This window comes from Larimichthys crocea, unplaced genomic scaffold (genome assembly GCF_000972845.2).
Source record: "Larimichthys crocea isolate SSNF unplaced genomic scaffold, L_crocea_2.0 scaffold55, whole genome shotgun sequence".
Lineage (NCBI taxonomy): Eukaryota > Metazoa > Chordata > Actinopteri > Sciaenidae > Larimichthys > Larimichthys crocea.
In genome coordinates this window covers 3499-18130 of record NW_020857193.1, presented here as the reverse complement: position 1 = coordinate 18130, position 14632 = coordinate 3499, and the positions used below count along the sequence as shown (strand labels likewise).

General features: G+C 40.3%; 2 protein-coding genes across 2 annotated transcripts; one reads left to right on the top strand and one right to left on the bottom strand.

The window, feature by feature from the left end:
* Positions 1 to 2383: 2383 nt before the first annotated feature.
* Positions 2384 to 5777, top strand: LOC104937788 (gamma-aminobutyric acid receptor-associated protein-like 2). Its single transcript, XM_019257654.2, has 4 exons — positions 2384 to 2571; positions 4231 to 4286; positions 4370 to 4542; positions 5672 to 5777. Exons 1-4 carry the CDS (start codon positions 2538 to 2540, stop codon positions 5760 to 5762), a joined length of 354 nt encoding a protein of 117 aa, XP_019113199.1. The 5' UTR covers positions 2384 to 2537; the 3' UTR covers positions 5763 to 5777.
* Positions 5778 to 9079: 3302 nt separating this feature from the next.
* LOC104929616 (myoblast determination protein 1 homolog) lies at positions 9080 to 10737 on the bottom strand. Its single transcript, NM_001303333.1, is given in 3 exon segments — positions 9080 to 9273; positions 9654 to 9723; positions 10186 to 10737. Coding segments are annotated over 3 exon segments (816 nt in total).
* Positions 10738 to 14632: the final 3895 nt, after the last annotated feature.

Below are 14632 nucleotides of genomic sequence, written 5' to 3'. Positions count from 1 at the left end.
GATAAAAGCCAAGTTACAGTAAACTAAACGATATATAAATCTAAAACCTTATAAAAGAATTTAGTGTTTGAGAGACAGATAGAAAGACACATACTTAAAGACCTGATGTAATTTTGGAGTGACGTTCAAGCATCCAGTAGCAGCATGTAAACATACATTTAAATTTAATGAGTAACTTTAAATTAAACGTGCGAAGAACTAAACAATATAAAACATTAATTTTTTTAAATTAGAAATAGAACAACAAATAGAGATAAAGAACTATATATGTAGTGACCATCCAACTTGTTTCCATCAAACAAGAATGAGATTTGTTTTAGGTTTCTTTACTGAAATTAAAACAGGTTGTAGACGATGAATGAAAGTCACAGCGTTTAACAGAGGAGTGCAAACTGAGTCAAAAATAAATTACCAAATGTGAACAAAAGGCTTTGGCGACCTCTGATGGAGGCTTCGATTCAATGCTGACTGACATTTTGTAGCATTATGGTGTTTTTAAAAGATTCACATCTTCAGTAGAAACCTATACATCACAATATATATATATATAGATATATATAATATATATATATATATAGATTAATAGATATAAATCACAGATGAATTTGGTTTATTTCTGATGGTGGGAATTAGACCTCCTAGTGCTAACTCTGCTCTGTTTCCTCATCTAATTTAAATAAATGTATTAATTGGTTTTTTTGTTTTAATGCTGTTATAGTAAACAATGTACACTGATGTTTAAAAAGTCACTGTTTTAATTGAGTGATCAGAAAATAATTACACCATGATAAAAATTTTAAAAACGTTGGTAGCATTAGCCTTTAGCTAGATGCTTTTAGCTAGATGCTAAGGGCTAATGCTACCAACGTTTGTTTTTATCCTTTAGCAAATGCTACCAATGCTACTAATGGTAAAATAAATAAATTAACGGATAAAAATAACTGTTGGCTAATGTTTTTATTTTATTTTTTATCATTTATTAAATTGATTATTTAAAATATAAAAGTGGACAAAATAACCGTTATCTTGTTAGCTCAATGCTAATGTTACCAACAGTTATTTTTATCTGTTAACTTTAACATCGATATCGTTGGTAGCATTAGCTCCTTTAGCTACATGCTAACGGCTAATGCTACCATTAATACTGTTGGTTGCATTAGCTCCTTTAGCTACATGCTAACGGCTAATGCTACCATTAGTACTGTTGATAGCAATGTAGCTCCTTTAGCTACATGCTAAAAGGGCGATGCGCATTAGTACTGTGGGTAACATTAATCGTGGGCTTACTCTTTAGCACATGCTAACGGCTATGCTAGATGTACTGTTGGGAGCAGTTAGTCCTTTAGCAGCTGCTAAGGCTAATGCACCATTAGTACGTGTTGGTAACATAGCTCCTTTAGAAGTTCGAAAACGTAATGCATACCATTAATACTTTGGTAGATTGCTTAGCTACTGCAAAGCTAACTACAGTAGTTGCATCTTTAGCTCTGCTAACGGTATGCGACCATTATACGTTCGTAACATTAGCTCCTTTAGCTACATGCAAAGTGTATGGCTACATTAATACTGTTTGTACTTAGCTCCTTTAGCTACATTCTAACGGCTAATGCTACCATGATACTGTGTAACATTAGCTCCTTAGCTACTGCTAAAAGCTATGCTACCATTAAGTACTGTGTAACATTTCCTCCTTAGCTCGTTCTAAAAGCTAATGCACCATTAATACTGTTGGTACATTAAGTCCTTTAGCTACATGACTACAAAAAGCTACATTGCTACCCATTAATACTGTTGGTAATGAGCTCCTTTAGCTACATGCTAAAAGCGAATGCTACCATTAGTACTGTTGGTACATTACGTCCTTAGCTACTACGTAAAGCTAATGCTACCATTATACTGTTTGGTAGCATTAGCTCCTTTAGCTACATGCTAAGCTAATGCTACCGAGTAATACTGTTTGGATTGCATTAGCTCCTTTACTACAATGCTGAAACGGCTAAATGCTACCATTAGTAAACTGTTGGTAGCATTAGCTCCTTTAGCTACATGCTAACGGCTAATGCTACCAACATGCTATATGTTTATGTTCGCCACAGCGCGAGGGGCAGTGGGTGAGACCGAATATGACGAAAGAGGTAACCACGTTTAAAGGTTTGTCATGTAAAATGCCTGTGTTTGACATGAGTGTTGGATTTAAAATAAATAAAACGCTAAAGTCTGACGCAATAAAGCAAACTCGTGTATTTAAGTTTAATATCTTCGCGTGTAAACGTGAGAGCGTCCCGTTTCTCTCCGCTCGGTTACCCCTCTCCCACGGAATGGAGCAGTCCGGGGGGCTGACGTCACCGCGGGGCGGAGCTCGGAGGCTGTTGTTTGTTGTTAGCTTCAGCTCGGACAGAGTCTCCGTCACAGCGAACAGAGACAGAAAGGACAGAGACAGAGACAGAGAGGACAGGGAGACATTTAACCTTACATCAAGACAACAGTCCTGTTTATAATCTGCTGCATCGAGCGGAAAGAGCCCGGCCACGGCAAACATGAAATGGATGTTCAAAGAGGATCACTCCTTGGGTAAGGGAAGGAGGCGAGGAGAGGAGGAGAGGAGGGAGGAGGTGTTTGTGATTAAAAATGTCTACGCAGATTAATTAATCAAGTCTAATGTTTGATTTGAGCTCACCGGGGCGAACACACGGAGGTTTACCGGTTAGAAAACGTGACTTTGGCTCAGCTGTGCCCGCCTCGGGCTGGCCTGTCCTTCAGGCTTTTGTTTGGTTCGGACTCGTTAAATATAAAAATAACTGTGAAACACACGAATGTCAGCTCGTGTTGGAGTCACACAGACTTCCTCTGCTTCAAATCAAAACGTGTGCAGGCTCCGATCATCGCGTCTTTGTCGCTTATTGTCGACGACCTGCTGTCAGGCTGGATGTTTGGGACACAGAGAGCTGCTAAGCCTCCATCCTGCATCGAGTTACCGGATCATACAGCTGTGATTACACCGATCACACCTCAACACATCCCGTGTTATCCTGCAAGGAGGAGGCCTGACAGGCCAGCACCACCTGCACCACCCACAAGAAAGAGTCTCAGCAGGCCTGAAAGCTGCTTTAGCATCCCTTTATTTATTCCAGGCTTGTTATATGTTAATAAATCAACTAACTAGTCACATAAAAACAAAGACAGGCATTTAAAAGGAGTTTATTTTGTCTCACCAACATCCAAAAAAGGTTTAAAATGAGTTCATAATCCAACAGAGAGACAGAAAGTACAAACTTTGCATTTATGAGCTAGAAACCAAAACCCATCTCCTTGTTTTATGACATTATATTGCACAATAATCCATGTTAACTCCCAGATGACGGCATCAGCTGGTGTTTCCAGACTTTAATCATCAGCCGGCGCGTTACAGATGAGGCGTGAGGTGTCTGTAGGAAGTTTGACACATTTTTAAAATGTTAAAAATGTAAAATAAAGCGAGGATATGTGTGTTATTGTTGGTGTCAGCCTACAAGACTACATTACCCAAGAACCCCTGCTGCTTCCTGTAGGCAGCAAAGGAGGGGCGGGCCTTTAGACAGCAGGTGTCAGGTTACACACCACATTAATTTCATCATGGTTGATTGTTTTTTTTAAATTAATTAGTAATAAAATGAGAATTAATTACATTTACAGTCAAACAAAACAGATAAAAGCAGAAAAATGTCACTTTTTAAACGTCTGATCCAGTAAATATTTGATATTTTTCATCGATAAGTTACTTTGCATATTAATTCAGCAGTAACAGAGGCTGGAACTGAATATTATTTAATCAAATAATCAGTTTCTTTTAAGGTTTCAATTGCTGGTCGGTTAAGACTGACTGAAGAGATGAAGGGGGAGGAAAACAGATTTATTTTGTGGTATTAAAATGTAAATTAATGACTAATAATCCAGGTAATCAGAGCCTGAAGTGAAGCCTAAAACCTGCTTTATTTACAGTGATTTTAGTTTTAATTTCTGTGTCTTGATTCAGATAAAAATCCTCTTAAAGCAGCAGAAAAAAAAAGACGCATCAGCTGTGAAATGTGAGCAGGTCTGCGGTGTGGATTATTGATCGAAGCTGCTTGTCGTTCGAAACGCGACGTCTTAATCCACAGCAGCTGCCTGTCGCGCATCGATCGCCGTCCATCACCTGTCCGCCTCTCGTACCTGAACAGTAACTAACACGATGTTTTGCTTTCTGTCCGTCAGAACATCGATGCATAGAATCAGCCAAAATCCGCAGCAAGTACCCTGACCGGGTCCCGGTGAGTGACGCCTCCTGAGATCTCACAGCTGGTTGTTTCCTCATGTTTCGGTTCTAACCGTGTCTCTGTGTGTCTTTCGTCAGGTGATTGTGGAGAAAGTGTCCGGATCGCAGATAGTGGACATCGACAAGAGGAAGTACCTGGTCCCGTCCGACATCACAGTGGCTCAGTTCATGTGGATCATCAGAAAACGGATCCAGCTGCCCTCAGAGAAGGCTATCTTCCTGTTCGTGGACAAGACGGTGCCTCAGTCCAGGTGAGGACCGGGACGACTCGGAGACGTTAACCACACCATGACCAGGACCACGAGGTCCACGAGGGGAACGAGACGATCAGCTCAAATCACAATAATATACATTTTAGATTTGGTTCCCGCTTCACGTCCAAAAAAAAAAATTTACTGACGTGTAATGGACGGAGGTCATCAGCTGCCGACTTTTAAATGAATCAGCAGATATTTTAAGTTTCATAAAAATGTGACACTAAACTGAATATCTACATTTGAAGACGTCACCTCGAGCTTTAGGAAACAGTGTTCACCATTTTCTAGACCGAACAACTCGATTAATTGATAATGAAAAGAATCATTAGTTACAGCCCTGTGTGAGGTAACGAGGTAACGAGCGCAGCATAACTAATAAATCTGTGTTCAGAGTTAGAGAGAGAGAAATTTGTGACGTGAACCTGAAAACAGACGACGAGTTTGATCGACAGTTTAAACCTGATAAAGCTTCAGTCAAATTATATTCATGCTTTCATCAACAGGAAGTCTGTTTCATTTCAGTCTGGATGAAGTGACTCTTTAATTTCCCGCGTGGCTTCTTATCTCGTCAGTGTAAGTGTAATCAAATCAAACATTTGATTAAAGTCGATCAGAGGAAGTCAGAGAATGCAGAGCAGGTAGAGACTTTATAATAATAATAATAATAATGATAATGATAATGATGATGATGATGATGATGTGTTGTTAGCTGCATCTTTCTCCTCTCTGACCGGTCCAACATTACTCAGCACTTTCAGTTTGTATTTTTAGCTCCGTCACAGAGAGAGCAGGTTCGGTCCAGTTGGTCAGTCCGAGTAACGAGAGATGAGATGTGGCCTCGCTCTCTGCCGCAGAGGAACACATCTGCATGAGAAACAGCTGCGTGAAACAAATCCACAATCTGACTCTCAGTTACAGTTTCACACCAAACCGTCTGAGCTCTTAGTTCAAGTTTGTGTTCACGTGTTACACCTTAAACCTCACTAACCTCCTCTTCTTCTTCATGACCGGTGGCTCACAGTCTGGGCAGCCCGACTAACAAACCGAGCTAGCAGCAGCTACAGTTTACTTCACTGCCCATCAGGAAACTCTGTAAATCACGTGTTGGCTCTGTGTGTTTCAGCATCACGATGGGGCAGCTGTACGAGAAGGAGAAGGACGAGGACGGCTTTTTATACGTGGCTTACAGCGGCGAGAACACCTTTGGTTTTTAAAAAAAACAACAACAAAAAAAAAAACAAGAAGCCATGACCGTGACCGGCCTTACCTGCGGCGCCGCACGGCCACACCTGACACCCACCCACATCTAATCACAGCCCTCGCTCGGCCCCCCCCACCCTTTTGGAGAAACGGCGGGAAAACCCCCGACCGGAGAGATTCAGCGACATGAACGTAACAGAAAGATGGACTGAGCGCTCACCTGACTGGAGAAACATAAACGAGAGCACCGGCGTGTTTTGTTCTGGCCCATGTTTCACCAGTTCTTCAAAGATTCTAGATTCAGTTGTGTATAGTGTGTTGCACTTTAGTTATTGTTTGTTTGACGTTGTGTTTGGAGGAAACTTAATTTTTGTTTTTCACATTTTGAAATGAAATGCGTGAATGAGTTTTGCTTTTAGTTGTGCTTTTTCCTCTTTGAAGACGATATTTAAAAACTTTTAATTTAATTATTTGAATTTAAATAGGATGACATAACCAATAAAAAAAAGATTAAAATCAAACCTGGTCACGTTTTATTTATTTTTTTATTTAAATCTGCACAAGAAACAGCTGATTTGTCGTGTTTAATGTGTGTGTAACTTAGTAAATCAATAATATTAATACTTTAAAGTAACGTTACATAAAAATCTGAATTTGTCGTACATATAAACACTAAACTGCTTTATTAGTTCAGATATCTGCTGACAAAGAGATTTTTCCATGGACACATTTGGCTCCATGAACTTCACATTTATTGAAGCTCGCGCTGTGTCAGTGACTCATCAGCTCAGCTGATGGATGATTCAAATATTTCCAGTAGATCGATGTAATCATTTCCAAAATAAACATGTTTTTAGCTAACCGAATATTCCTCTTCAGTCCACGTTAGTCCACCTTTAGTCTTTAAAAACATTTTCTCTGCACCCACTGAAAAGGTACACACCTGTATTAACAAGGTACACACCTGTATTAACGAGGTGCACATCTGTATTAACGAGGTACACACCTGTATTAACAAGGTACACATCTGTATTAACGAGGTACACATCTGTATTAACGAGGTGCACACCTGTGTTAACGAGGTACACACCCGTATTAACAAGGTACACATCTGTATTAAAAAGGTACACATCTGTATTAACGAGGTGCACACCTGTGTTAACGTGGTACACACCTGTATTAACGAGGTACACACCTGTATTAACGAGGTGCACATCTGTATTAACGAGATGCACACCTGTGTTAACGAGGTACACACCTGTATTAACGAGGTACACATCTGTATTAACGAGGTGCACACCTGTATTAACGAGGTGCACACCTGTGTTAACGTGGTACACACCTGTGTTAACGTGGTACACACCTGTATTAACGAGGTACACACCTATATTAACGAGGTACACATCTGTGTTAACGTGGTACACACCTGTGTTAACGAGGTGCACACCTGTATTAAACGAGGTACACATCTGTATTAACGAGGTACACACCTGTGTTAACGAGGTACACACCTGTATTAACGTGGTACACAGCTGTATTAACGAGGTACACACCTGTATTAACAAGGCGCACACCTGTGTTAATGTGATGCACACCTATGTTAACGTGGTAAACACCTGTATTAACGAGGTGCACACCTGTATTAACGAGGTCCACACCTGTGTTAACGTGGTACACACCTGTATTAACAAGGTACACACCTGTGTTAATGTGATGCACACCTATGTTAACGTGGTACACACCTGTATTAACGAGGTGCACACCTGTGTTAACGAGGTACACACCTGTGTTAACGAGATGCACACCTATATTAACGTGGTACACACCTGTATTAACAAGGTGCACACCTGTGTTAACGAGGTACACACCTGTATCACAGAATATTCATTAAAGAAAGCTAAAATTGTAAATTCAGATGTGTTACTTTATTAAAGTACTTCCAGTGGACCTATTTGTTTACATGTTCTATATTTTCAGCATGTGACTGTGTGAATGGTGCAGTAATATTTTTAGTGATGAGTCAGGTGTGCTGTCATGCTGATTAGAGCTCGTTCTAAACGTCTAGTTGACCAAGTTGATCAGATTGCTCAGTCGGACCTACTTGTTGTATAATATTAAATAAACAGCCTCCAGTTCAACAGAACTCTAAAAATCTGGTTCTAGCAGCAGATTAATGTTGAGGTGTCCGCAAACTTTTGGCCACAACACAGCACGGCCACTAGGTGGTGATCATGAACCTGAAGCAATGTGGAGCTGTTCATAAAACTGCATGTGTCCGACTGAAACCAAATGTAGTTGCCAACTTTATGCACGACAGCTGATTGAAGGTGTTTTACAGCAGTTTGTCAAGACTGAGTCATGACCCCAGTTTATTAAGACCAGGACAAGACAGATCGCAGCCTGCTGTCTCTGTGGGTAAGATGTTTGTCTGACATCTCCTGCAGACGATCACAGTCTCCTGTTGAACTGGGGCAGGAAGTTTTACCTCTGATCACTGTAATGATGTTAACAGATTAATCAGGCGGTGCAGTGATAATCTATAGATACATTGTAGTATAGTATCTCCTGTTGGTACGACGTTTCCAGGGCAGTTTGTAGCTGTCTGGGGGCCTGATGCAAGATGCTGTCTGAGGAAGAGCTTCCTAACCGTCTCAGATGTTACATGGTGGTCTGTTACAAACAGGCCGGAGTACGTTAAAAATGCAACAAACCAGCCGCTATATTAAAAAACTAGTAGGAATAATACTGATTTACATGTAACACTGCAACTGCTGCAGTACTACACACGTCTGTCGTTTGAGGCTACCGCACAAGATCAACAGAAATCACCAAAAGCTATTATCTATTATTCTTGTTGCTGGGAAACTAAGAGCTTGAACTGCAGTTTATTACGACTGTTTATGTTTTTGGTGTCATGGAGATGCCTGAATGTGACACACTGGACCTTTTAATAATAACCTTTAATAATATGTCAGTGCTGAGTTCAAAGCTTGTTTTTACCGCCCCCAAGTGGCCAAAAATGTTCATGTTCAACATCCAGCAGAATCAGAAAATACAGATTTAAAAACATGGAAGGATTTTACTGACGAGATGAAGTCAGAATATAAATATTTCTTTATTAAAATGTAATTCACTCATAAATAATATATAGAAACATACGACACAACAATCCCAGCATCCTTTGTGTCTGTATCTGTGTGTGTAACATGAACAATCTTATTTACAGATGTACAAAATGGTCCTCAGTTATCAGCAGACGTCCTCTGCTTAGATTTTTGGATCTCATCGGCAGTCTGAAGAAATAAAAAGTCTCATGAGTCCTCGTCGCGGTTCAGAGCGGCTCGTAGATGCTGTTGGGTTCAGTGGAGGGACTCGAACCTGCAGGGCTGCTCTGAGGCGATCCAGGACCCCGGGGGACCACGCTGTCGCCCGGGGGGGCCACGACCGGATCCGTGCTGATCCGCTGAACGATACTGGACAAACAGTCCAAACTGGAAATGAGCGAGCGTTTACTGCTGCTGGAATCTGTAACAGAGAAACAAAACGTGCTTTTAGTTGGTTAAAATGTTTAATTCTTTATGATTTTAATAAGAAATAACTCATTTTAGGAGGTGACAGTCACATTAAAAGAGTAAATGTACCGTACGCTTTATAACTATTTACAGAGACCCAACGATTCCCAACACGAGCAAACACCTGGTGACATTAGCAGGTAAAAACTTCCTTTAAGAGGAGTTTAGTCATATTAAACAAGAGGGAGGACAGACAGGTCAGATTAAAGGACTTTAAATGGGTTCTTAAAAGATACATTTGTTAAACGGATAAAGACAGGAGTTAGTCACATTAAAGGACAAACACGATGAGAGTTAAAACAGAAACTGTCACATTAGAGAAGTGAAACTGACCGTCTGTCTTCTGTCTGTAGGAACCGTCACTGTTTTCACTTGTGGTCGAACACGGAGAGATGAAATCCATCTGAAAACAGATCAGAGTTAATGTCAGTCATCACTGAGTGGACACATTCAGTTTAAAACATCAATTATTTTTACATTTTGCATCTATCTTAGCATGTTGTTGGCATATCTTTGGTCAAAAGGATCCATATGTTCATTTTTAAAGCAAACTTTCATGTGCAGGACACAGGTCAAAAAACATTATTTATTCAAATAACTGAAGTAAATTTGAGCTGGAATGGATTTTTGTCTCCAATTTCTTTCCAAGTAAACATCAAGTTGTTTCATATTTCTTTAAAAAACGTGCAGAAAATCAAATGTAAGTTTAGATTGGATCCATTGGTTGGGACCTAAACTGTGACTCTAAAGTTGATTTTAAAGATCCCCTTCATTGAAGCACCGTGGCCAAAAATAAAAATCCCAAACGCATTCCAAACATTTCACGCAGCAGCACATGAACCAGCTCAGCTGTTCTTGAACTCACCATGCCATCAGAGCAGTTGGAGCGCGGGCTGGAGGCGTCCGAGTCCCCGCTGTAGTGTTCCAGCGGCGGGTAGAAGCCGTCGTCCCGGCTCCCAGTCCTCAACAGCGCCTGCAGGGACTCGATGTAGCTGATGGCGTTGCGAAGGATCTCCACTTTGGGCAGCCGTTGGTTCGGGTTGGACGCCGTGCAGCGCTTCAGGGTCTCGAAGGCGTCGTTGACTTTACTGAGCCGTCGCCTTTCCCGCATGGTCGCCGCCTTCCTGCGGTCCGCGTGGGTCGTTTTCCTCTTGCAGGCCTTGCAGGCCCAAAGCAAGCAGTGCCCCGCCTGGTGGAGCCCCCCGGGGGCTCGCACGTGTTCGTCCTCCTCCTCCTCTGCGATGGGGACGTGGTGGTGGTGATGGTGGTGAAGATGATCCTCTGACTTCAGCAGGCCGGCGTGCATCAGGCGGGCGTCCAGGTCGTCGAAAAAGTTCATGTCGCTGGTGCTGAAGCAGGGGTCATCGTAGAGGTCATCGGCAGAGGAGAGAGGGAAGGGAAGGTCGGACAGATCCATCGAGAACGAAGAAGTGGACCAAGAAGAGGAGGAAGAGTCCCCGTGAGAAGTTCCTCTGATGAACCAAAGAAAGAGAAGTCAGTCAGTCAGCTGACCTGATGAGTATCGACCACAGAGGAGATCAGTGTTTAAAGGGACAGTCTGTGAAACTTCAGCTGCAGTGGCGTGGTCTGCCTTTATAAAGGAGTGAGCGTGGAGGCGGGGCCGTGGTGTGAGTGACCAATGGACTGAGGGGTGTGTGTGTGTGTGTGTGTGTGTGTGTGCGTGTGTGTGTGTGTGTGTGAGGGAGGGAGGGTCACTGAGGTGAAACTCAGCAACAAAAAGGAAGCAATAAAACAGCAAATGAGTTCATCTGAACAGTCATAGAAAAGTCCACGGTGCTGGGAGAGGTCAGCAACACAAACATGTACAGTAAACTACAGCTGGAGTTACTCTAACACATTCATCTGTTTATGTTTTTAATCAAATCGAGTCATAAAATCCTGAATTCAAGAAGTTAAAGTTTCTTTTTCGACAAAGATATTTCAGTAAATCGTTGAGATTCACCTCACTCAAATGTAATTCTGGATTCTGTAAATAAATTGTTAAAAATGATGATTCGACGACATAAACGACACTTTAAGACGAACATGTTGCAGGTGCTTTTGTACCCACGTGTTAATATTTTAATTTAAGTGATAATTATTGTGCTAACTTTATGTAGAGTGTCCTAATTTAGTTTTTTCACGGAGCACCAAAGAGCTTCAAAGACAGACACGTGGAATAAAATATACATATAATATGCTGTAGATATAAATAATATAAACGTGTTCCCAATGTTAAGGTTTATATTTCTAGATGTGACTTGTGCGTTAATCGTTAAATATTTCATACTACTAATTAATTGTCATATATAATGAGACACACTGATCAAATAACAAGAAAGGCAGTTAAAGCTAAAAAAAAACTTTTATTTTGGAGTATTTTGTGTTTATATTTCATCTAAAATTAAATGTACTGATTAGATTTGATGTTCTTTATTGATGTTGCTGCTCTCAGCACAGCATGCAGATAAACTGAAGTTGTTTCTGTGTCTTTAATCTCAAATGAACTAAAGTTTTAATCATTTCTAATATTTAAAGATACTTTTAGTGAATTTTTGACTCTTTTCAACTTTCCAACATTCTCCGTCATCGTCGCTGCAGCTTCAGCTTCAGACGTGACCGCTGCGAGCTTCAGTCCGACGTCCTGCTGAGCGGGTCAGAATGTCACACAGGTGTCAGGACTCTGATCTGATGAAGAGGAACGAGGCTCCGCCCCCCCAAAGTGTGTGTGTGTGTGTGTGTGTGTGTGTGTGTGTGTGTGTTTGCGTGTGTTAAGACAATTTGTCCAAACAGGTAAAATAATCTGGTTTTAAATTCGTCTTTTATATTTTGTCTTCATGTAAAATAAGTTACATTATCAACTATACTATATTAATGCACTTTTTATAACAGACTCTGATCCTGGGAAGATAAATGACACATTTTAGTGACATATGTGAGATTATGGCTCATTTTAATCCAACTTCAAGTCTGAAAACTCAAAGAAAAGTGACCTGAACAGGTGGGATGGTGAATACATGTAAAATGATTAAATTAATCTAAATCTACAACAATCTAAAAACAGATTAACAACAATGAAATTAATTAATTTTGTAATTTTTTTTCTGTTGGACACGAAAAAAGTCAAAAGATCTGACAGTTATGAGTCATTTAAAGGTCCAACCTGCCAGAAATGTAAATAAAATATTTATTATAATCAGCTGAAATATGCAGAAGAAGATAAATATATCTACTGACGCTGCAGGTCCACGTTATAAACTGTTCTCAGGACTGTGTGTGAGCAGGTTTGTTCCTGAATATTTGTCAAATTAAAGGTCCAGTGTGTCAGATTTAAGAATCATATTTACAGAATGTGGCAGAAATGTGATCACTATGTTTTCATGTGTATATTTTTTGTTACCTTAGATTGAGACTTTAATATTCTACAAATGCAGCGTGTCACCGTGTTTCTACGGTAGCCCAGAGCGGACAAACTCATGCTGACGCACACACTGCTGCTTTAACAGTAAATTCAGATTATAATTTGAGATGTAACACTTCCTCTCTTGCGTATTTCGGCGTGTTTCGTGTGTGTGTCGTGTTCCTCCGCGTATCCGTAAACGTGAGATTTTTCACGGCCTCGGACAGACGAAGTGTCGGTGTGGGACGGGGCAGCTCACTTCACAGACTCCTCGCAGCTTAATGGGGAGGCAGTATGTTAAATTTAGCAGCTTGTGAAATCTAAGACAAGTGGCCTTTAAACTGAGGCTGGTGTCGTCCCCCTCACCCGACTCACAACCGCTGCTCTCAGGACACATTCATCTGAAGAACCTGATAGCAGCAGAATCACAGTGCAGTGAAGGTGTCAGTGTGGCAGCACTTCAAGTCTTTACAGCTCTGTTCAAATGTTAGATTCAAATCATGAGACAAGACCAGACTTGATTTTTCTTATCCAGCGTGTATATCGCAAGCTGCTGTAAGTACATTTCCCCACTGTGAGATTAATATCCAATCCACTTTATTTATATAGCACGATTTTTAGCAAACACAGGGTTTCCAAAGTGCTGCACAAGATAAAACACAATAATAAACAATGAAAACACAAAAAAACATGAAGTATACAATAGAAAGATAAAAAACAATAAATAATAAAATAAAAACTACTACCCGCACAAGATCAAATAAATAATAAAAATATATAAATAAGTAAATAAAAAAGTAAATAAAAAATAATCATAATTATTTAATAATCAAATGAAAATCAAGGATTTACAAAGAATAGAAAAATCCCCCCCCAAAATATAAATAAACTAAAAACAAAAAGAAATAACAAAAACTGGCAAATTAATCAAATTTTACTCTACAGTCAAACTTGTTTCTAATATTACAGCAAAAGGATATTAATAGTTGATTTCACATTTAAAGTTGGTGTTTTATTCTATATTCTACCATATAAATAATAAAATAAAGATGTTTTGCCATTTAATTGATAAGTAAAGATTTTCAAATGAAATATTATGGTGTTTTACTGTAGTAGGCATAAGAAAACACATAAAATCAACCAAATTAATATACAATACAAAATCTGCTCATTACAACCAAGCAGCCACCACCATGGCTGTGAAGTGCAGTTCCTCTAACGTCCACTTGAGGCTGGCTCCAGAAGTGAGTCAGTCTCCATAAGTCCCCATGTCCAAATGTCCAACTTCACAGCAGAAATAAACATGTTTACAGCCTGGTACAAAAAACAGTTTTGGTCTCTGTAGCTAATTTCCCCGTTCATGACAACTGTACTGAGGGTGAATTTATATACAACTCACCTGTTCAGGTTATATTAAGGCTTAAAGTTATGCAGGGTTAAGAGCGTGGATGCTTTGATTGACAGGTGGGTGTCATTATTGATGGCTTCATGTGTGTGTGAGATATTAAACCTCTGAAGCAGTTTTAAGGTTCTTGGCGCCGGACTCGACTCTTTGGAATGCTGCCCGATGGTTTTTTGGACTCGGCGTGGTATCTGAGCCAATCAGAGGCCTCTGCAGAGACCAATCCCTGTCCGACAATTAAACAGGATGAAGCTAAAATATTTTAAATGCTCAGCAGCTGCAGCAGCACCTAGACACACATCCACACGCAGCTACAGAGCAACGTATACCGGCCTCAGCTGGCTCATGCTAATTCACTGCATTAATGCTTGAAAAACTGAAGTTTGTGGTGGAATAACAGACACAAATCTCTGCAGTGTTTATCACTGTATGCCGTGACTGTCAGACAGATATTCAGAGCGAGTCACTCTTCGTAATTTGCTGATCTCATGAGAACTTCTCTTTTCGGCT

What these genes read in the sequence shown, in the direction of transcription:
- LOC104937788 (XM_019257654.2), top strand. Translation starts at nt 2,538, where the DNA reads ATGAAATGGATGTTCAAAGAGGATCACTCCTTGG. An exon ending in AGTACCCTGACCGGGTCCCG is followed by an intron (nt 4,287 to 4,369) that starts GTGAGTGACGCC and finishes GTCTTTCGTCAG; the next exon opens with GTGATTGTGGAGAAAGTGTC. An exon ending in AAGACGGTGCCTCAGTCCAG is followed by an intron (nt 4,543 to 5,671) that starts GTGAGGACCGGG and finishes TGTGTGTTTCAG; the next exon opens with CATCACGATGGGGCAGCTGT.